Genomic DNA, 23,875 nt, shown 5'->3' on the forward strand with positions numbered 1-23,875 from the left:
TTAAAAATATAAACTGACATCCTGAAAATAAAAGAAAGTAACAATTCTCAAATTTAGTTGTTATCAATGCACGTATTGCACATTTTCTCCCCTCTATGATTTTTTTTTTTTGGTTGTGCACCGATATGGCACAATATAAACACTTTTGGTGTACTTACAAAACATTGCAAATCGATATTATAATTATTATTTTTTGATAATAGAATTTAATGTAATTTAAATATACTATGAATTAATTAAAAAAATTAATTTGTAGAAAAAAATTACAGTATAAGTTTCAATTATTATGGGTAGCCCTCTGTTTTTTTTTTTTCTTGGGCTGCAGTTCTTGCAGTTTGGATCGGATACTCACTATCTAGGGTCCATTCTAGAATAAATAACATTTTGAAATAAGGAACCGTTGTACTATGTCTCAACGGCTAGTTTTGTTTAACTTCATTCCTTTCTTTTCACCCGAGAGAGAGAGAGAGAGAAGGGGTTGGAGGTTTTTTTCCTTCACTACAGTGTCAGGACAACATCGCGGCCAGTTTAAGCTGACCCATCCAAACCCATCTCTACTATTCCGATCCAATTTGTGGAATAGGAGTGAAAATTAGGGTTTTTGGATGACCATTTAAAACGTTCTGGTCTGTGATACAGTAATCGTTTCCACAGAGGAAGATCTCCTCAATTAGGGTTTTTGGGTGAATTGCTTCTCCAATCTCATTCATTCATTTCCAATCATTGCTTCAACAATTGCACTAACAGAGTCAATTTGAATCAGCCCAGGTGATCAATTTCTCATCTCAATTCTTTTTTACCCCAAAAAATGAACGAACCAACAGTTGAAGTTCCACCGCAGCCTCCGGCTGCCGCCGACACTACTGCCCTGGCGGCTCCTCCCCTGCCTCACCGCCGTCCGAGGGTGAGGGAAGTGAGCTCCCGGTTCATGTCTCCATCGGTTTCCTCTTCTCACTCTTCTTCTTCCGGCGATCCCCATCTTGTGCCGGCAAGATCGCCCCATTCCAAGCACGTCGCCTCAACTCCTAATCCTACAGAGTTGCAGGGAAGGCGGCACCAGCAGCGGTCCAAATCCGTGCAGAGGTCTCGTCAAGAAGCCGACCCCTTATCGCGTGCCGATGAGAACATACCGGAGACGATCCGGAGCTTGGAAACCCCATTGGGGTTACACAGTAAAGGATTGGTGTCTGTACAGAGGAAGCCCTCTGCTTCTGTGAAGCTTTTCAAGGAGAATGGAGGGGGCAGAGCAGAGCAGTCACATTCATCGGATTTTTCACAATCAAAAGGCCTTGTGAGTGGCAAATGTTCACTGAGAAGTGGAAATTTGATTCCCTCAAGGCCTGATACCCCAACTGTGACTGGTGGGGACAGGGTCATTCAGTCGAGATTCCGGCTTCAGCGTCCGGCCAATTCCGGCGGAGGCACCCCTGCTGTCACAGCAGCAGCAAAGCTGTTGCAGTCAAGTGGGTTGTCATTGTCTGCTCAACCCTCCAATTGGGATTCATCCCAAGAAGCCAATTCCAATTCTGTGAACACTTCTTCAGGGGATGATGACAAAGTGGTTTCACAAAGCCATGCTACAATTCCATTATCAAATGATTCAAATTCGTGCAATGGTTCTCCGGTCCAAAACTGCAAGACGCGGGCTCTTCCAGACGTGCGCTGTTCTATGCCAGAGGTGGATATGCTGCCTACTGTGTCCACCAGATTGCTTGCAGATAGAGGTTGCAGCAGTGGGAATGTCAATGGCAGCGATACTTCGAAATTCACTGTTTCTCCTTGCTCTCGTTCTCTGAATTGTGAACAATCCTCCCTTTTCTATTCACTCAAGACCAATGAGAAATCGACATCTATGACCTACAAACCCTGTTCAAATTCTGTAAAGATGGGAAGCCTTTGTCTGCCACCAGTCCCACCCTGTATGAAATTGGGAGCAGATGCAAAGAAGGGAAGGAAGGGTTTCAGTAATCAAGAAGAAATCCATTATCTAAAGTTGCTTCATAACCGTTATATGCAGTGGAGATATGCAAATGCGAAAGCAGAGGTCTCCTTGCATGCTCAGAGAAGGGAAGCCGAGGTTAGTAATAATCATATTGAATGGTGAAATAGCATAAGCAAACTTTACTTTCTATGTTTATATCATTCTTAGTGTGGCTGATTCATGTTGAATGGTGGAATAGCATAAAAAAGCTTTCCTTTCTATGTTTATATCATTGTAGTGTGGCTGATTCATATTAGTTTGATGAGCTTAGCGCTTTTAAAATCAAATGCTGGCTCCCTTTCATCACTTTTGGTATACAATAGAAACAATTGTATTAGTTTGAGGTGACATCACTATATTGTTTGGTGTATAATTAAGCATACAATTTATGTTAGGGGTTAATTCTTTCTCTATCTCTCTGAGCATACAATTTATGACTGCTTGTGCACACACATGCGCGCAATAAGTTATATACCTGTTATCATTTTTGTGGATATATAGTGCTATGATGATCTAACTAATATTGATATTTCTATCTAGCTTGTGTCCTCAACTTTTTATAGCCTAGATCATTGTTGGTGTGGCATCAATATTGGTTTGATAAGCTTAGCGGCTCTAAAATCAAAATTGGATCTCTTTTGTTCACTTTTGGTGTAGAATAGAAACAACTGGATTAGTTTAGCCATCATTTTAGATTTTTTGGACACGCACACACAATAAGTTTGTATACGTGTTCTCATTCTCAAATGCTTAAGATATTAGAAATGGTGTAACTTTAATATTTAAATCCTCCAAAGATATTTCTATCTAGCTTGTGTCCTCAACATTTGCCTTGGTCATCATTTTAGTTGATCAGTAAATTTTTTGTTCCAACATATTTGCTTTTACAATTATTATATAGTAGCCACAATATAATACTTATCACATCTCTCTATCTCTCTTGAACTCTTTTATTCTTTCAATGATATAAAGGAGCTCTTATATTTCTTTTCTTGTTTAAGTCACTTTTTTAACAATGCATTTTTGTTTCATTGGAAAAATTTTATTTAACCCTCAACCTCTAATTTTTCTAATGTTATTGATTTAAGCTTATTTTGTTATCCCTGTAGAGAAAACTTTATTCTCTAGCAGTCAAGATATCAGATTTACGTAACACTGTGGAAGGGAAACGCATTGAACTTGGGATGTTGCAAAGAGCAAAAACTCTGTTCACAATTCTTGAAGCTCATGTAAGGCTGCTATCTTGATGAATCCTGTAGTGTTTCTTAGTTAAGGAAGCTATGGTGTGCATCTTGTTTCTGTTGAATAGACTAGGTTTCCTTTGGGGGAAAAAAAGTTCAATTTAGAGCTAGATGAAGTGGAATTAGTTGATATTATGCTGCATATCCACATTTAACCATCTCTCATATAACCATTCTCACTAGAAGGGAAAGAGTTTTCACTTCTTTGAAGGAGAAATATACCTAGTTTAACTTCCGCATGATAAATTTAAAGTAATTTATAGCTTGGAAAATATGTAGAGTGATGGATTCATAAAATGATCTAGACGAGTAATCTCTTCATGCTTCTTTCCATTTAAATGAGATTACTATACTCTTACTTGGAGCATAGAATTATATTTGTGGTCAAACCATATATGTAATGGGTATAATTATTGATTTTGATCTATTTTAATTGTACAATTGTTTTGCTTTTGTCTATAAGTTGATTGATTTGCTTGTTTTGTTAGTAAACTAATGATGCACAAGTTGTCTAAATGGTGATTCCAAAATGTTATGTGAATCATCTTCTCAATTTTTGTGTTTTCTTTAAATATTAACATTCCTGTTGTGTAATTCTTCGTTTTTTTTTTTTTTGGTCATGACAAATAACTCACACACCCACAACACCTTAATCCGTTGGTGGGTATCCCTATTGTATAATTGATCAATGAATTTTGTTTTCATTTAGTATTATATACTTCAAATCCAATAATTGCAGCTTTCAAGTGACAATATGCAAGCATCCTTGCTGTCCTACTATAGAGCTAATATATTAACAAAGATTATAGTATTTCTTATTAAATATTCCTATTCAGGAGTGAATGCAGTTTGTGATGCGTCAATGATTGTAACATATTTACTATTGTTGGTGTTATTATTTTTTAAAAAAAAAAAAAAGACCATCCATTGGCCTAGTATAGTTACCTATATTGTATCAGAACTGAATGCTGATGTAGTGAAGATGGTTTTAGCTGCTCTTAGAGATGTTACTACTATGTGGGAATTAGGAACATAAATTTCTGTTACAGTGAAGCTTTGGCTCTGCCTGCAGCAGAAATGACTAAACCATAACGTTTTTCTAATAATTGCAACTCAAAGTAAAAAATTTAAGCATCCTTGTTGTCCTACTATAGAGCTAAGTATGAAATTCAATAGTGAGTGCAGTTTGATGATGTGTCAATGAACTGTAATATACTTGGGGAAAAGAAACTGTATATAATTACTATTTAGAACACCATTGGCATGGGACTAGCATAGTGATCTATTCGCATACAAAACTGGATTCTGATGTAGTGATGCTGGTTTTAGCTGCTCCTAGGGATGCTGCTACTATGTTGAAATTAAGAAAATAAATCTCTAAATCTCTGTTACAGTGAAGCTATTGTTATATTTAAGTCAACCAAAGAAGTGACTGAATCATGACTACAAACTAAATGAATTATTCAGAATATTCACTTATCCAGCAGAAAGTAACTGAACCCTGAATTTTCTTTTTGTCATTCATATTCTTTTGTGCAAACCATCCCCCCATCCTTATGTATCCATCGCATTTGTCAGATGATGAATTATCTGACCCCCAAAAGATTTACATTGAACGGTTTGAGTGAAGAATAACTTGACGTGTAATTTTTATGAATATCATCAGTGAAGGGAAGCTTAGTCAGTGAAATACTAAAAAGATTTCAAGGAGAGTGCATTACATATTGAGGATGATGGTTCTTCCAAGGCTTAAAAGTTACATGCAACTAATACCAGAAACAGGTGCTATATTTCTTGGAAGTTGGTTCAGTAGGGTAAAAAAGCTAAAATGTTGATAATACAAATGAAATGTCCTGTTATGTAGTACAAGAAATAGCAGTCTTCTAAGTGGAATATATCCACTGAACCTGCCCAGAGAGATGAGGCTATATTACCCTGTGGGAAGTTAGACTGCTTTTGTTGAAACTTTTAAAAGCATTATTCCCTCCTAATTGCTTGTTTTTCTGTAATTAATTCTGTTGTATAGAAATTACCTTGTTTGTGTTAATTGGGTTTTATACTGCAGTATTTTTCCAGTAAGCATTCAATGCAATTATGCAAATGCACAGACAGTTTATTTGCACGCCACTCAATCTTGATGATTGCGAAGTTATATGCACTTGACATTATTCTATTGTTTCAGTTTTTTTTTTACCTTTTTCCTTCTCACCCCTTTTCAAGATATTCACATACATTGCAACACTGATATTTATTAATCACATATTCTGCTGCCCTAATTTTAGATGCCATATCTTGATGAATGGTTTGCTTTGGAAGAGGAGTTCTCAACTTCTTTGTCAGGAGCAAGTGATGCTTTGCTCAATGCCTCTCTCCAACTTCCAGTCAGTGGGAATGTCCAAGTAAGATATATTTCTGTCTGTTGATTACTTGTGGAGTTGAGATCATAATTTAACCAACGTTTCGGCTTAAATTTTTGTGTATGGGGGGTCCTCCAATTGCAATGCACTAACTATGAGATAATTATGTTTCAGGTTGATATAAGAGAGGTGGGGGAGGCTCTGCATTCAGCAGCAAAGGTGATGGAGACAATCGGTCTTCATGTTCAAATCTTTATGCTAAAGGTATGATGGATGAATAAACTTCATTTTTTCCAAATAGTCAATGGAAGTTGTAGCACTAGAAAAGCTACCACTTGTCTGAGAATAAGCAGTTGACAGGAGACCCGTCTGATAGTTTCCAAAGGAAGCCTATTTTGTTCTCTAGGTTATATTGATACGAGTATAGCGTCCTTAGAATATATTGAGCATAAAGTTACAGATGAAAGAAAAAGGTACAGAATACAACTGTGGGAAGTTGCTGAACTGAACGGACTTGTAGAGTTTCAGAGAGTGCCACCCCGAAATTGGGCACCCAAATTGGTTTCCTTTCCACTTGCTCGTTTTGAGAAAAGAGAGAATATTGAACAAGTTATTTGCTTCAAGGTATTATTTACTATGCAAACTCTAGATGGAGATAACTGGGTGGAGGATAAAAAGTTCTTTTATGCACTTTGGGCTACCACATTTTCAGTTATGCATGGATCATCTTATAATCATTTGAACAATGAGCAACTTCCAATATTGGAAGGAACAATTTGTCCTTTGAATCGAAACAGGTTCAGGAAACTATATACCTTTTTGCCCCCTTGTTTTTTCTTACAAGAGCACCGATGCTTTTTTGTCCCTTGTAATTTCTTGCTAGAGACTCCCACAGAACTTTAATGCTAGTATTATATGTTATCGGAGACATGGAGAACGGTTCTATATTACTAGGAAGGGGTGCAGAATGATGTCAGTTACATCCGGGGATTGAAATATGATATAATTATGGGCAAGTATGTAGGTGTTGGTTCTGATATAGGTATTATCTGCCAAAACAGCATAGATAAGATGTGCTATTATTCCTGCATATTTATGCATCTGGTCATTCTTGTAAATGGGAGAATTTATTTATTTATTTTTAATGCAGGCCGAAGAACTGGATAATTTGATAACAGAAGTAGCCAGGGTTAGTGGTGGAGAAAGAGCTCTTGTTGAAGAATGTGGAGATTTGTTGTTCAAGACTAATAAATCACAGGTTAGTCTCAAAATGCTCCTTTTTGTAACTTATACCTTATATTCCATCCGTGTTCAAGCCTCGGTGGAGGCATAATATATACTGGATGTGTGTTTGCTTGGACTTTTGAAGGAAAAAAAAAAAAAAAAAAAACCGCTGTTCATTGCCGTGGGATAATTTATATTTTCTGCCTCCTTTATGATTTTATTACTGTTTCTGCCGCCTGTATGATTTTATTGTGGAATAATTTATTTTTTCTTTGTTCTTTTTCTCTTTATTTTTTAGGGGGTTCTGTAATTAAGTTGTTTCATTATTAGTAAAGAAAAATATAGAAAAGGAATTGCAAACAAAGTGCTGCCATTGTTCATTATTAAATTATTGGCTAACAAATTTCAGGTGGAAGAGTGCAGCTTAAGGGGACATTTAATTCAATTACAAAGGAGCAACCATGGTCAACCTCAGGAAGGATGAAAAACTTTGATGACATGACAAGCAATTGAGCACCTTATTTTTTATTTTTTGTTGATCAATTTTTTTGTTGATAAGTTTTTTTTTTTTTTTTTTTTTAAATCCCTTGGCACCAAAGGAAGTGAGTAATCAATTTTCATGTTTGTTGTAATGCATGGAATAAGAAAATATTATACATATGAATTGAGAGCAGCATTGAGATGTAGCTTCTCTTCTGAGTCATGTAAGCTTGATCCATATGCAATGTGATTTTTTGCAACTCAAAAATGTTCGAGTCTACGTTTGTACTTCGAGCTGCTTATTCTTAAGAGTAACGATATTTGGACCGAAGTGTTAGGCATTAACTTTTAACTAAATATATTTGATTGATCATTAATACAAGGGATAAGAAAATGACCCCCATTTTCTTATCTTTGGCATATATTGAACAAATAAAAGCATCCGGTTAAGGAATTGTACACAACTCCTGGACTTAAAAATCATTTTCCTATACCTAATTTTGAAACCAAAATGAGAATATTATCAAAAGCACAGTGAATATCTCATCCCATTTCCTTGTTCAGAACTTTATGGCTGGAAGGGGTAAATGCTTTTTTAATTTTAAAATTTTCTGAAGTAACTTTAGTTTTAGAGACTTTGACATACTAGAGCACTTTAGTAATTTCATGAAATGAACTGTTTGGTAAATTGAAAACTTAATTGTTTAAAAATAAATTAGAAAATTTAATAAAATTCAAATAAGTATATGTATTTATTTTTTAAAAAATAGTTAGAAGGGTAAATTCAAAATCCTTCCATGAAGTATATCTCAAATTGGAAAAGATCTTTTTGATCTTTCAATTTCGCATTAAACACCCTTTTAGTATCCATTTTTTTAGGACAAATTACTCGTCAGTTAGGATGCCATTTAAAAAATCGCCATTAGTTCATTACATGATTTTGATAATAACAAAATTACTCTATCGCAATTTTTTTTTTGAATTACTATCAAGAAATTGCACTAAACCCACAAACTATATATATTAAGCAAAAAAAAAAAAAAAAAAAAAAATCTCATCTTTTAAAATTGTACAAAATGCCCCAGCCGACAGAAACTGTTGAATTTTCATTAATTTATGACATGAAATTATTTAATGGCCTACTTTGAACTTGAAAAAAAAAAAATAATAACAACTCCAAACAAAATATATTAATTTTATTTTATTCTTTTTAAGTTCATTAGTAGGAGCAGTTCAGTAAATTCATAACAAATTAGTGGAGACTTGATGTTCATTAAATAAAAGGGGACTGTTTACTCAATTTTGAATGATAAGGGTTTTTTGTTTTTGTCTCAAAAATAGTTTTGAGATTGCTAATTAAACGCAGGAGCCAAACTCCGCAGAGCAATACAAATACAGTTTTATTCTTAAAATTTCAGTTTTAATAAGCAACACCTTCATCCTTTGTCACTTCCTTTCCTTTCCGTTCCTTTCCTTTCCTTTCCTTCCGACGCCTTACATTCTAAATACAAAATACAAAGCCAAACGGTGTCCAATTCCAATCCCCCAACTCAGAGAGAGACGGAGGGACAAAGATTATCCGCAATCAACTTTGAATCTCTGCAGAGCAGTGTGTTGATTTGATAAAGATCATCGTCTCCAATGGCGCTGAAGTTTCTTAACAAGAAGGGATGGCACACGGGTTCTCTTCGGAACATAGAGAACGTGTGGAAGGCGGAGCAGAAGCATGACGCTGAACAGAAGAAGTTGGAAGAGCTCCGCAAGCAGATCCACGAGGAGAGAGAGCGATCCGAGTTCCGTCTACTCCAAGAACAAGCTGGCCTTGTCCCGTACGTCTTTCAATTTCTTCAATTTCGTTTTTTCCCCATGAATTTTGTTCAAAGTTCATATTTTTAGGGTTTTTTTTTTCTTCTTCTATTTCTTCATTGGGTTTGTTGATTTCCATCAATTATTTTACTAAGTTGCTCTTATATATATATATATATTTATTTATTTATTTATTTATTTGCAGCAATCAAGAGAAATCCAACCTCATGTTTTTTTATGTGAAATTTTTAGGGTTTCATTCCTTTTTTGATCCTATTTCTTCTCTTCACCAGGTCGTTGATTCAATCAATTACTTTACTAAATTGTTCATATATAATATATATGTATATCTATTTGCAGCAAGCAAGAGAGGTTGGATTTTCTGTATGATTCTGGATTAGCTGTGGGAAAGGGCAGTTCTGAAGGATTCAAGGCACTTGAACCCAAAACTCAAACGGACACACCCTCCTCTTCTTCTGCCAAGGTTTGTTTCTTCCATATAATTGGGTTCAATTATATGTTAATGGAACTTTTGTTTGGTTGTGAGTGTGACGAATCTTTTAAACGTGGTTTTTGATTCTCTCAGCCGCAGCAGCCAGGAGCTTTATTTGAGGAGAAGCCTCAATCGGCTAATGATGCGTGGAGGAAACTCCATTCAGATCCTTTGCTTTTGATTCGGCAGCGAGAACAAGAAGCTCTGGCTCGTATAAAGAACAACCCAGTTCAAATGGCCAGGATTCGCAAAACTGTAAGTTCACTCTTCATAGGATCACCAGCTCATGCACTAACTATTAAATCAATGGATGTGATAATAATGGTTGACTAATATTTTGATTATGGTAGAAAGAAGGGTAGATCCATAAGTGTTTTAGTATTTGTAAAGTGAATGATATGTCTGAATTGTCATGAATTTTAGGAGCCTCTTGCCTTCTATGTGCGAAAAAGAATAAGCTTTAAATGTTAGACGTAGTTTAATTCTACAATCACAAATAAAAGGTAGTGTTTATTATACAAGAAGCTGTGAACATGTGTTTTTCCTCTATCTTTGTTGTCATTGTTGATGGCCTCTTTGTAAAGGCTCCTTCAGGTGTTCAATATTGTCAAGGCAACAGTACACTCTCTGGTCTGTCTTATAAAAAAAAACAAATCATTACACTCTCCAGTCTCTAGTGAAATACATTGTGGACAAGCACCAAGTTTGTCGTAGTGAAATAGATAAGTGCTGGGCGTGCATCTAATAGGTAGCAGTGAGTTCAAGGGTTCAAAATTAGTGCTGTCAATAAAAATATACATTGTCAAAAAGCTTCTGTTAACTTTTCATTGGTTTCGTGGAGGATTTGTTGCACACTTGGAGGCCATGCTATGGCTCGAAACACTTACAGTTTATATGTAGTATCTCCTTTGTAGTGTTCCTTAGTTTTTGAAGCACTTTTTTAAACATTAATTTGAGCCCTTCAATATCAAATCAACTCATGAAGGTCCATTCAACTAATAAATAATTCCAACCTAGAGTTTTATGTACGCTAAGGTCTTATCTTACCTTTAACTTAAACAATTGATTGAGCTTGACGAGAATATCAATGTGTTCTTCGCCGTGACATGGATTACTTTCCCTATTGATAAACAAACTTTAGGGTCTGGAGGTGGAGTCTTGGAGCAATTGTACTGAGGGATGAGAGAATACAGTCCTTTTGTAGTTTCTGTTTATAATTGATGAAACTTTCTTCAATACATTATTACTGGGGAAGACCCCAAGGTTGCCATTTTGCATACTGCTATTTTAGAGAAGTACTTTTATGCTAGGTTAGGAATCAGATTTTCAATTGCTCTCATTTAATGCCTATAGTTATAGTATTACGTTTTGGTTTGCATTTCTTAATAGGTTTAGAGTCGTGTTCTTCATGCCTTTATTTATCTTTACCATTCTGGTGTCAATGACAGAGATTTGAGAAGTTTAGGAATTTAGGAGTGATTTTCTCTAGGATGATTTGGGTGATTGATGTAATCCTTAATAACTGTAAGAAAGATTAATGCTGAAGAAGAGGGAAATTTTGAAAATTGTTGAATTCCAAATCGGGGCTCACTTGGGGTTCTTGCATCGGTAAGCTGGAGTCTATTCTAGTCTTACTTTGTACTTCCTATAAATTAGTTGTTCTTAGTTCAGCCTTTTATATTCCTCTGTTTTAGTTAGTCAGTTATTATTGTACATCGTGGAACCTAACCGAACAGCACGTTTCTCTCCGGTTTACCAGTTCTAACAGTTTTTTGTACACCTCTAGCTGTGTGGTTTCCATGCACTTCAGCTTTGACCTGGGGTGGGGTTCTGGGGTGAGCCTTTGCCACAATTCCTGGTGTGGGGGTGTATCCCTTGAAAGAGGTATTAGTGAACAATTCTGGATTGTGATGACCAAGGATTCCGCTTTTAGACAGAGTGCTGCTATCATCTATGTTACATGGACTTGGATACTTGTGTTTACAAGTTAGATTTACCAAATCTTGAAATTTAAGGATCCGAGGATATGATTGATTATTTGTCATCTTTAATATTCTTCTTTCATTTTTGAGGAGGTTAATAGTGTTTTTAATGCAGTGTGTTTAGCACGAGCACTTCATTTGCTTTGAAATTATAATGTAATTAAAGGAATATTGTAAGCGATTTGCTTTTAGACAAAGTGCTGCTATAGTCTATGTTACATGGACTTGGATACTTGTGTTTACAAGTTAGATTTACCAAATCTTGAAATTTTAGGACCTAAGGATATGACTGATTATTTGTCTTCTTTAATGTTCTTCTTTCATTTTTAAGGAGGGTAATAGTGTTTTTTATAGTGTGTTTAGCACGAGCACTTCATTTGCGTTGAAATTATAATGTAATTAAAGGAATATTGTAAGCGATTTTTATGCAAGATTATATAGAAACGAATCACGGATATGTATTTAGATGCATGTCCAACTAGACATGTCAGGCACATATTCCATTAGGTGTTGCATGTCTAATAGGGGCACTTTATGCATTTAGAAGCATTCAATAATATAGTTTACCATAGAAAATAGTGTTTTTGGTACAAAGTTTCTGGAAAATTCCTATCTTGAACTGGTGAATGCATTATGAGTTCTTGTATGAGTACAACAAAAAAATCAATACTTCAATGCTTTGTGGTGGAGGGCTTCGAGTAGAGCATAGATTTGCTGTGAGGTCTTTCATACGGACTTGAATGAGAAGTTGTGGGGAAGCTGATAGCTTCCCATGGAGAGGCATTTGGCGTACGATACTTTGCCTGGAGGCAATCTTGGGCAATTTATCGAAAATTGATAACTTGGTAAGGAAGGGCAAATGTATAAGATCCTTCCTGGTTGGTGTTATATGTATGGGGAGTCAACCACCTTTTGGTGCATTGTCCAGTGGATTGAGGACCATAGTCTCTCGAGGGGCATCAATTGGACCTGGCTAAGGGAGGCCTGGGTCTGGGAGGTAGGTTTGCAATAACACAGGTCCTTTTTAACTCATTTTGTCTTGAATGGACATGTCTCCAGTTGAGTGTAGGAATAACTAACTTAGCTTTGAAGGGTTAACCATTGATTGGAATGCTCATTTTGGCCTGCCATACACATAGATATATCCTTGCTGTTAGGAAACACCCAGTGCTGACCACCCTGAGAGACATGAAAGCACAGCATAATGCCAGTTGGCAAAGTGGCGTCAAGCATCTCTAACAGTACTAAAAGAGAGGTCATGATGATATCATCTACGTCCGTACTGCTCGTCGTCGAGTGGATCCTGCATCCAATCAAGTCTTTGAGCAAGGAGTGGGAGAATTCCCACTATCACCAGCAGGCCAGCTGGGCTCTGAGTGTGGGGGGAATGGGCTTCCCAAAAAGCCATCTTGGGTCGGGGTCAGCATAGAATGTAGGGGATGACCCTAATGTTCTGTTGGCATATATAATATTAACCCAAATGCTTGTAGGGTTGCATATTTTTAGGGTCCTTTTTTGCTTATTCCATGTTGTTTGAATGGCCATTTCTCTAATTGAGGGGAGGAATCCCTAACCTTGCTTTGAAGGTTTAATGATTGTTTCAAAATGCTCATCTTGGCCTTTATTTATTTATTATCAAACCAAATGTGGGCATGGTCTGGTTCCATCACTTATTCCTGTGAACTGAAGGTTCTTGTTTATTTAAATGCATTATTTGTCAAAGATGTAATATTAAACACTTCTTAACGGTTTCGTCTTTTTATTTTTTATTTCTATGAATGAACAAATTTATGCTAGTAGACTGTTGTACTATATTGAATTATCCTTATTCGGAATGCATGATGCATCTGTAACCATTTTATATTCGTGGTCTGCTTGTAGTTGTGTTGATAGATCATAGACATGCTTCTCCAGCAAGTCCTTCAAATTTTAGGAAGTGGATTGCCTAATTTTTTCCTTTTGCCTATGAATTTTTTGTGTTCAGAAAGGCTTCAGTACCGGCCCAAAAATACATCATATTTACACCCGTAAATCAGTACGGTGTTGAGAAAAAGCATATGTTGAATTTGTAGTGTTAGATTAGTGTTATAGTTTTAAGTTTTAAACCCTACTTTTAATGCCCATTTCCATGAAAGGTTTTATTAATATGTTGTACATACCGTTTTTCATTTCTAGGTTAAAGGAAAGGAGGACAAGGAGAAGAGTCCTGATAGAAAAGAACGCCACAAGAAGCACCAGCATAAGAAGTCGAAGCATCATAAGAATTCGTCGTCCAAGCACCACTATGATTCCGAAGATGTTGATGAAGAAGAAGAAGAAGAAGAAGAAGAAGAAAGAAGAACCTCTAATAAAGGCAAAAGCTCAAAATATGATGACCATGTAAAGAAAGCAGCTCCAAGTTCAGAAGAATTACATGAAAGGGATATTCGAGGAAAGAAGAATTCTGACAAGGACTTGAAGTACAAAGAGCCACTACCTAATGATTCTAGACAAAGTGAAGATAAATATGGAACCAAGAGGATTTATGACAAGTCAAGACATGAGGAATATTATTCAGAAGGCCGGAAGGATTCTGAATCTGCTAGAAAGGGAAGGGAGGACAGAAGTTTTTCTCATGCAAGCCGTTACAAGTCTCCTGATGTGGCACCACAGGATGAATCACACCAGAAGCGTCGGAATATACCCCCTAAACTTTCTGATGAAGAGAGAGCTTTGAGGTTACGAGAGATGCAAATGGATGCTGAGCTGCATGAGGAACAAAGATGGAAACGACTAAAGAAGGCTGAGGAAGATGATGCGCAGGAGGCTAGCCGAGCACGCGTGTCTAGTGGCAGAAATTTCTTGGATGCTGCTCATAAAAGCGTGTACGGTGCTGAGAAAGGGGGAAGCTCCACAATAGAGGAAAGCGTCCGTCGTCGGAAATTTTATTCGCAGGGCAGGTCAGGAGCGGGCGACAACAATGCTTTCCGGCGATAAGACAGTTGAACTTTGACTCCACAATAGAGGTCATGTGCCAAGCTCGAACTTGGCTGGCATTGTGCTTCAAGGACAAACTGCTCAACGTCAAGCCAGCTAAGTCGAACGGTAACTCCTCATTGTTGTAATGAAAAATAATTTAGCTTGTATTTGGTTCGTTTGCTAGAAAATTGTTGGATAAAACTTGCTAGAAAACATTCGCTGCATGAAATAGCCTTCAACTCTAGTGGTTTGTGAAATGACTTTTCTCCAAATTTTCAAGGGACAAGATAATTGAGTTGTGTTCCACGAATGTTTATATTTGATAGTGTTCAAACGTGATGATCAAAGAAGTTATAATGAATCTCAAAATACACACGCAGAGACTTGTGATTCTGTTTCAATAATATGGTTCGACTCCAACTCTACAAGACTACAAATAACAAATACAATGCAAAATTCAAGTTCAACTGTGGAATTGGGCTTCCTAAATTGGTTCAAATAATTTCTTCTGTGATAAAAAATTACTCTAATCTCCCCAAAAGTAACAAGTAGGTCTAATCCGCTGGTTTGACTTTTTAATGCCACTATTACGGAGTTAAGCTAGTAATCTCCCCAAAAGTGACAAGTAGGTCTAATCCGCTCATTGACTTTCTAATGCCAATATTACCCTTGAAATAGATGAAGTTAAGCTCACAATACTCGTCAATTTGGGATCAGATTTTTCTCGGGAGGTATTGGAATTGGAATGTAATAAAAAATATCGATTCATACAGAAGAAAAAAATGTTCTCTATTGAGATTTTTCTTGGGAGGTATAGGAATTGAAATGTAATAAAGAATATGGATTAATACATAAGAAAATGTTCTCTATTGATTCAAACACTGTTCCCCTTGAATAAGGATAGAGGAAGAAGAAAAATCGAAGATTTCACATAATGTTCTTCTCTGCGGCATACGTCCTAGTGGAATTAATGGGGTGGGCTCATGTACTCGCTCCAATGGGCTCTTCTGCATAGGGGAATCAAAGTTGATTGGCTCTCTTGGCCTAGAAATTAATGGGGTGGGTTATTAACATATGGGAATCGAACTTGGGCCACTTAGTCACAAGCACTCACGCCCTACCAACTGGGCTATCACACCACACCTGAAAAAAGTGTAAATTGAAATGGTGAAAAGTGAGGTGTGAAAATTTGAAGCATGAGATTGAAATTGTAATATTTGGTGCACGGGAGACATGGAATATTTGGCTGAAAAGTATAAAACAATGGGCTGAAAGTTGAAGCAGCAAACATCTAGATGCCTTTGGAAATTGAAGAGAAGAGAAAGGGCCTCCATTCATTGTTTTGTCGATTCACTATTAAAAGAGTGTGAGATTGAAGAAAATTGTATTAAAATATTTTGAAATTAAAAATTGAGTAAGAATATTGTAACTCTTTTGAATTTAAAGTTTTTACTTCGTTATTATCTCAATGTGAGATTTATCTATCTTTTTAACTTCTACTTCCTCCGATACTTCAAACATCTTTATAATATATAGGGCAAATTTCGTATAACCTCCACTACTTTCATTTTTTGATCATAAAACCCCAACCTGTTTCTAAAAACCCCTATACTTTTAAAAAATGTTCACATTGCCCTAATATTCATATCCGACCCATTAATTAGGCTGTGAAATGACAAATTTGACCTTAACATTTAATATTAAATTAAAAAATAAAAAATATTTTTATTAAATTACAAAACACCCTTAAAGAGTAAGCATAGTGTCACGGGCCTAGAGATTTGGCGCAGCGGCACGGCCCGTGCGGCACCAAGGCGTTGCTTCAGCTCGCGCAAGCGCCCTGATCAGCCACCACGACCTGCCCTCCCGAGGATACATGCTGACTGGTTTCGGCCTGCCATGGCCTCGTCAGGGGAACGGCCCCAGCTCCCGACCAGTTTGTGCAGGGATGGCCAACTCCCTTCTTCATAGTCAAGTCCACGACCAGCGACAAGCACCTCGAACTGAACCGAGTCGACCTGCCTGAACTCTGAAGAGGTACCATCCTGTGGTCCTGCACGCCCCTTCCCTGGAACCATTCCCAGTCAATGAATGTTCTTAGCCAACCAGCATGCGTATCTTCTATGCTCATGGCGTCGTTAGGAATCGGATCGTGACATTCTCCCCCACCCAAATCCTGCGACGCCCTCGTCGCAGTGCGGCGCTGACTCCGCTGCGTCCAACATTCCAAAGTCTCTCTCCCCCAAGTGGTATGCTCGCCTGCCCACCATCGCTTCCTTGTACAACCCCTGGCTGCACTCGCCCAATGATAGGGTTTCGGGCTAAAGGGACGCCCACTTCTTCGGGACGCAACCCCACGTTATGCCGCCTCCGCGACACCCCGAGCAAACAAGCGCCCTCCGGCTGACTTGATACCCGCCCTTCACAACGGTTTGCACGCCTCTTGAACTTGCAAGAACTTTGGTGCGCGCGGCCCTCCGGCCATCCGATTTGCGCGGCCCTCCGGCCTAAAGGAGGCGTCTTCATGGGGAGATGGAGGCTCTCCTCCAACAGCATTGATTGCCCACCGACGCTTTAGTGCACCGTCTTCATTCTCAAGACCCCCGGATCGACAAGGGGGCACACCTCTGTGCTTTTCCCCAAGTCCTGCTCTGATACCATTTGTCACGGGCCTAGAGATTTGGCGCAGCGGCACGGCCCGTGCGACACCAAGGCGTTGCTTCAGCTCGTGCAAGCGCCCTGGTCAGCCACCACGACCTGCCCTCCCGAGGATACATGCTGACTGGTTTCGGCTGCCATGGCCTCGTCAGGGGAACGGCTCCAGCTCCCGACCAGTTTGTGCAGGGATGGCCAACTCCCTTCTTCATAGTCAAGTCCACGACCAGCGACAAGCACCTCGAACTGAACCGAGTCGACCTGCCTGAACTCTGAAGAGGTACCATCCTGTGGTCCTGCACGCCCCTTCCCTGGAACCATTCCCAGTCAATGAATGTTCTTAGCCAACCAGCATGCGTATCTTCTATGCTCATGGCGTCGTTAGGAATCGGATCGTGACATTAGGCCTACCCGGGTTAACTTAGTTCCCTCAAAAGTCGATCTCAAACTCACCAAATAAGGTAATATCGCTTCTGGTAGCACGGGAAGAGTAACTATCAAATCTTTCGCCACTGAAACTCGAAGATGGCGGTTCGGGGGATTGTCGAGGAGACTCAGATGGGTAGATTTTATCACTATATTTCTTCCCAAGGGAACAAAACCGGCAAGACTTTATACGAATCCCAATCTCTTTGATGCTTCCCATATCTCCTGATGCATCGATCACCAAAGAGCCATAGCCCCTCGCACAATTCCTACACAACATTCGACCACAGCTTTGGTAGTAATACCTGAGGCAAGTGACTGAAAAGTTCATCTCACACTCGCAACACGCTTTGCAAATGTTGTCATCCATATGGAGTTTCTCAGACAAAGAAGACAGATCGCTTGCTCCCCAATAAATCCAAGACCAAACTCTTTCAATCAAATCTATGAGTGACCTATCAAGTATTCCAATAGAAAGCAATGACCCACCAAATTCCTTCTTCTTAACACAAAAATTTTGTGAATCTTCTTCTCCTCCTAATTATAACTAAAATAACAAAAATCTACTGCTTTGAAATTCTCCGACTTGCTGGTATTCAAAGACCTGATTAAAAAAATTGAAATTACAAAACCCACAAGAAAAATGGTGGGTCTCGGATTCGAAACTCAAATGGGTGATTTTAAGCTTGGTTTTTCTTTCCCCCCTTCCCTTTTTTTCTAGTTTGGTAAACAAATAAAATAGGAAATGAATTTCCTCCTCCAGAACAAACTATGGCAAAAAAAGGAAACCGATTGCTACCACTAAAATTACGTACAAAATGGATTTTATTTACACAGAATCGTATAATTATAAAATGACATAGAAACACAATGAATCCGAACAACAACAATAAAGGAACAGTGTATTTTTTTTTCCCTTTTTTTCTCTGATGAATCTATCACAGCAGTTAAAAATAGCTCGAGACTCTCAAACCCTAAACCCATCTAACCGATCCCAGAATCATCAACATCATCTAATTTAGATCCCAAGATCGATTTGAGCATCAGAAAAACTAGATCCAGAGTTTGAAACCTAGAAGAACACCAACAACCAAACCCAGTTCTGATACGATTCACTTCAAATCAAACAGTGCAAGCTCTAACAACTTTAAGGATGTTTTTGTAATTTAATTAAAAAAAATTAATTTTAAATTTAATATTAAATGATAAGGTCAAATTTGTCATTTCACAGCCTAATTAACGGGTCGGATACTGATATTGGAACAATGTGAACACTTTTTAAAAGTATAGGAGTTTTTAGAAACAAGTTGGGGTTTTATGATCAAAAAATGGAAGTAGTGGGGGTTTTACGAAATTTGTCCTAATATATATACTCCATCTATCATAAAATAAGTGATATGTTTTGGGAATCGTGGTGTGAGTCACGGTTTTCAAAACATAACATTTATTTTGAGACATAGGGAGTACTTAACAAGTTCTTAATATTAAAATGTAACCTTTTCAAAAATAAAATGATAATATAATTGTTAAAAATCATTTAAAATTTATTAAAATAGAAGTATTAAGGTATGTATTATAATTTAGTCCACAATTTTTTTATACAATATAACATCACTCCTACAAGTAACTATTCTTTTTTTAAATTTAAGTCTCATTATAGGTTTTTTGAAGTAATGTATACTTTTTCGTTTTTTCCATATAAATGGGGTGTTTGGGATTTTATCCCGATTAATTGATTTGACTGTGTAAGGCGTCCGCCACACCCTTAAAGAACTATTTGCACGTAGGAGGAATTGATTATAAGACCAGATACTTAATGAGACACTAGAGTTTAAGTCTTTTTATGTGAATCATTTTAAACAAGCCTAAGGCAATAATATATTGAACTACACACCAAGAAGCAATTAGTTCAGTAGTATAACCTCTCTTTCTTCAAAAGAATGGAGTTTGAACCCATGGTAGAAAAAAAACCCAAAAAATAGTAGTGTAATATCATCCGGTGCCTGATGGTTTTGAATGTATGTTGTGTTTTATTGCCTGTACGCTGTATGCTGGGTGACTATGTATTAGTGTCTAAAATTATTTTTAGTGTACGTGGTGTTGATGGTTTTGAATTTATGTTGCGTTTTATTATTGTCTGTATGGTGTGTGGCTACTATGCATTAGTGTCTAAAATTATCTGTTGGTGTATGTGGTGTTTATCTAGAGGAGAGTAGGAATTGTTTTGTTTAGCTTTGAAGAAGTGATAAAAAAAATGTGCTATACTGTAATAAAACTGTATACACAAACTTGATCATGTTTTGGTAGTGGTGAAAAAAATATAAATATATTAACGGGTCAATGATTTGGCGGTAGCAAGACACCATTTCTGAAAGAAAAATCAGAGATTTAAATCTTCACGAAGACATGGATGTATGAGTATGAACTCAAAAGAAAAAAAAAAACAGTTTAAGCAAAATAAAAAAAAATTGTGGTGTTGGAGGCCTCCTTAAAAATTTTTAGGCCTTTAATTGTAATATATAACATAAATAATTATTATTTAAATTTATCGTTGAATATATGTTGATTTTTATACCTTTCTACCTTTATAAAAGAATAAAATATATATTCCTGGATCCTCTTGTATTCATGTGTCCAGTTGGATAGGGACCACTCCAACTTTAGCCATGTAACTTGTGTGATGGATTGTAACGTTGGGATAGGTGGGGTGATACATTTGAATAAAATGCACCTATTTAGTTGAGATTTCGAGAAATTATTAGATAGTCCAAGAGTTATTGATTTCGAGTTAATAAATGTGCTGACACATATGACACATAATCAAATGTGTCGATTTTATATTAACATCAATTAACTTTTATTTATTTGTCATCGTGCGATTGGCTGGAATCAATGGTCTTAAAATTATCCAATAATTTATTGAGGGTTACACTATTTCAGATTCTAGAGTGGGATAGTTTTGTTTTGTATATTTAGAAAGAATGAATCGTGCATTTTGTTGTATCACTGGGTCGGGGTGGAAAAATACTGGAAGAATGTTGTACTGTTCTGAAAAGTCTCCTCATCCATAAATACTGCATTTGATTTTGTCCTCACATCATGCTCTCATTTGCACGTAAATCATTAAATTGAGCTGGTAACAGACTTGAACTACTGGAATTCAAAGGCTAATGGGTCGGTCTTCCATGAAAACAAAAGAAAAGATAGCGCAAAGACAAAGCAACCCCCAGTCTCTTACTAGTCTGTTGCACATGGATCAATAATGCATAAATATTAATTAATTTCAATAACAGAAGTTGTGAAAAGAATCCATTATTTATAAGAGAGAAGAAAATAAAGGGGTATGATGTTGGGTAATTCTTTTTGAGGTTGAAAATATTGTGATTTATTAATTATTAATAAGATGCATTATTGATATGGTTTGATTTGCTTTATGGATTTAGCGGGAAAGAAGGAAAATGATAAATAAAAAAAAATAAATAAAATTCATTTTTTTTTTTTTTTTTTTGAAATTAAAATTTTAAAAAGTTTTATTCTCTTAGTTCAATCAAGGAAAATGCTTTTAGAGCAAAGGATTCTAAAAAAGAAAAATTGGCCAAAGACTTGTGATTGGCTAACTATGCAAGAGATAAGTAACTGGGCCTCACTCCCTTATATCTCGCGAACCACGGTCTTGGGAGGAAGATTTCAGCTAGAATCCTCACTTAAATTATATATTTATGAAATTTTAATATCACGTTCACTGAAATTACGCAAAAAAAAAAAAAAAAAACTCAACTATGGCCTCTTCTCACATAATTTTCTGACTCGGTCCTAAGTACAAGCCTTCATGAATTGATCGTTTGGTGACTCGGGTTTCGAAAAACCAACTGCTCCATTTAACCAAATCTTCACCAAGGAATTTGCAACTGGAAGACCAAAGGAAAGATGATCATGAAAATGGAAAAACGGATGCAACTTTTTCAAACTTTGTAGAATGATAGAAGGAACTTTGTAGAATGATGGAGGGTTTTAATGAAGAATATAAAAAATTACTTGGATTTCATGTTTGGTAGAATGAAAATTATTTAGAATTCGACTGTTGAATAACTCAAACTATTTTGATGTGAGTGTGAGTTGATGTCATGATGACATTAAAATATATTTAGGATATATTGACTTATTGGAAGTTGTGCATCTGTACCAATTCTTGGTAGAAATTGTAATACAATCACAAGAAAATCTTCATGGATAGAATGTTATGACAAATAAATGTCTTTATCATTGTGAGAAATAGGAGTTTGTGTGAATATAATTTCTAAAATGCTATTAGTGTTTGCATATCATTTTCTTGCAACCTTCTTCTTAGGGAACTCTCCTGGACTTGTCTACACTACTAGTTGATGATTAATTTTCAATGCAAAAGAGACCCTTTAGGTGTCCAAATCATTGACTCTTTCTCATCGTGGGAACTCCTGACTGATGTGAAGACCCCAAGTCGTCCCCAAGTGTGTGTGTGTGAGAGTCGTCCCCAAATTCTTGTATTAAAAATAAGAGCAAAGTATAAAAAACCCCTCTCGACTTGTATTATTTTTCAGTAAATTTTTTTAGTCTAATTTTTTATCAAAGAACCCCCCTTAACTTGTAGGTTTTTTCCAATAAATCTCCCTTGTCTAATTTTTTACCAAAGAACCCCCCTCAACTATCTAAAAGGGGTAAAAGAGTTAATATTTGAACCAAAATGCCTTTTTATTTAAATCATAATTCTCCTGAATTTCAAAAAATCATATCTTACAAACCGTACATTTAAAAATTGTAAATAATATATGCACGGAAAGCTTATGAAATAAGGATTCTAGAAATATAAGATTTGTACAACAAACTTTTATAACCAGAGAGAAATTGACAATCTAAAAATCTGCTCTAACAATCTTATTTTATTTTTTAAACAGAGAGAAATTGGCAATCTAAAAATCTACTCTAACAATCTTATTTTATTTTTTTTAAAAAAAATACTCTAGATATTTGCAACAAATTTTTTAGAATTATTCATTTACATATGGAGCCGAATATATAAAAAAATTTAACCCCAACAGAGATCGATTTCATGAAATATCATATTTTGTGTCAAAGTATTTTCATTCTTTTATAAGCTCACTATTTAAAAATAAATAAAAATGAATATTCAGTCTCTATTGGGACTAATTTTTTTATATGTTATGCTCTATATGAAAAATGAAAAATTTTAAAAATTTTCTTGCAAATAACTCAAATATTTTATAAAAAAAAATAAAATAAGATTGTTGCGGTAGATTTTTAGATTGTCTATTTCCCTCTGGTTATGAAGTTTTGTTATACAAATCTTATATTTCTGGAATTCTTGTTTTATAAGCTTTCCGTGCATATATTATTTGCAATATTTGGATGTACGCTTTGTGAGATATGAATTTTTGAAGTTCAAAAAAATAAAAATTTAAATAAAAGGACATTTTGGTCCAAATATCAACTATTTTATCTCCTTAGATAGTTGAGGGGTGTTCTTTGGTAAAAAATTAAACAAGGGAGATTTGCTGAAAAAATGTTACAAGTCGAGGGGGGTTCTTTGGTAAAAAATTAAACGAGAGGGGTTTACTGAAAAATGTTACAAGTCAAGAGGGGTTTTCTGTACTTTGCCATAAAAATAATCTAAATGGGTGGCAAATAAGTTTTACTTGTTCCTTTAACCAAATTTTTTTTTATTTTAATTTTACCGAAATGAAACTAAATTCAAACACACAAAGCAAAAATAAAGTGTAAGTAAAGTAAATAAAGTTTGAGAGATGACACTAGGATTTTTAGCGAGGAAACCCCCAATTGGTAAAATAGACCAATTATTGTGGGTAAAACTCTTGGATTGTGCAGTCCAGAGCAAAACGATCCACTACGATTGAAATAAAGTACACTGAACTTTGACTCAGGTTCACACCCTATCGTTCTACCAAAAACTAATCGTTGACAATTCCTAACTTTGCGACTCCCCCGTCCAACAGCTCTCGGCCTCAGACTTACTCTTAATCTCTGTAGAAGGATTGCTGGTAGATTAAACAACACTCCACGAATGCTTTGACCATTCCAAAGTGTGATTGTTTCACCCATTTTCTTCAAGATCTGAATTTGATGTAGAAGAAATAGATCTGCTTTTCGGAATATTTGAATCTTCAATTTTGCTCAAATCTCGATGAGATAGAGAACACCACTTCTAAATCACTCTTGTGTTTAATTATGTGTGTGCTCTCAATAATAAAATTAGAAAA

General features: G+C 36.3%; 2 protein-coding genes across 2 annotated transcripts; both read left to right on the forward strand.

The window, feature by feature from the left end:
• The first annotated feature begins 452 nt into the window (after positions 1–452).
• On the forward strand, positions 453–7,600 carry LOC132304685 (protein ENDOSPERM DEFECTIVE 1). The gene is made up of 6 exons (XM_059802422.1): positions 453–2,077; positions 3,091–3,210; positions 5,505–5,621; positions 5,754–5,843; positions 6,730–6,837; positions 7,213–7,600. Exons 1-6 carry the CDS (start codon positions 809–811, stop codon positions 7,285–7,287), a joined length of 1,779 nt encoding a protein of 592 aa, XP_059658405.1. The 5' UTR covers positions 453–808; the 3' UTR covers positions 7,288–7,600.
• Positions 7,601–8,752: 1,152 nt separating this feature from the next.
• LOC132304695 (uncharacterized) lies at positions 8,753–14,826 on the forward strand. Its single transcript, XM_059802428.1, has 4 exons — positions 8,753–9,112; positions 9,450–9,573; positions 9,676–9,837; positions 13,740–14,826. The coding sequence occupies exons 1-4, from the start codon at positions 8,925–8,927 to the stop codon at positions 14,538–14,540; spliced, it is 1,275 nt and encodes a 424-aa protein (XP_059658411.1). The 5' UTR covers positions 8,753–8,924; the 3' UTR covers positions 14,541–14,826.
• Positions 14,827–23,875: the final 9,049 nt, after the last annotated feature.

The sequence above is a fragment of the Cornus florida genome, unplaced genomic scaffold (assembly GCF_030987335.1).
Source record: "Cornus florida cultivar Cherokee Brave unplaced genomic scaffold, ASM3098733v1 CherokeeBrave_3.0.0_Hap2_Chr01, whole genome shotgun sequence".
Taxonomy (NCBI): Eukaryota; Viridiplantae; Streptophyta; class Magnoliopsida; order Cornales; family Cornaceae; genus Cornus; species Cornus florida.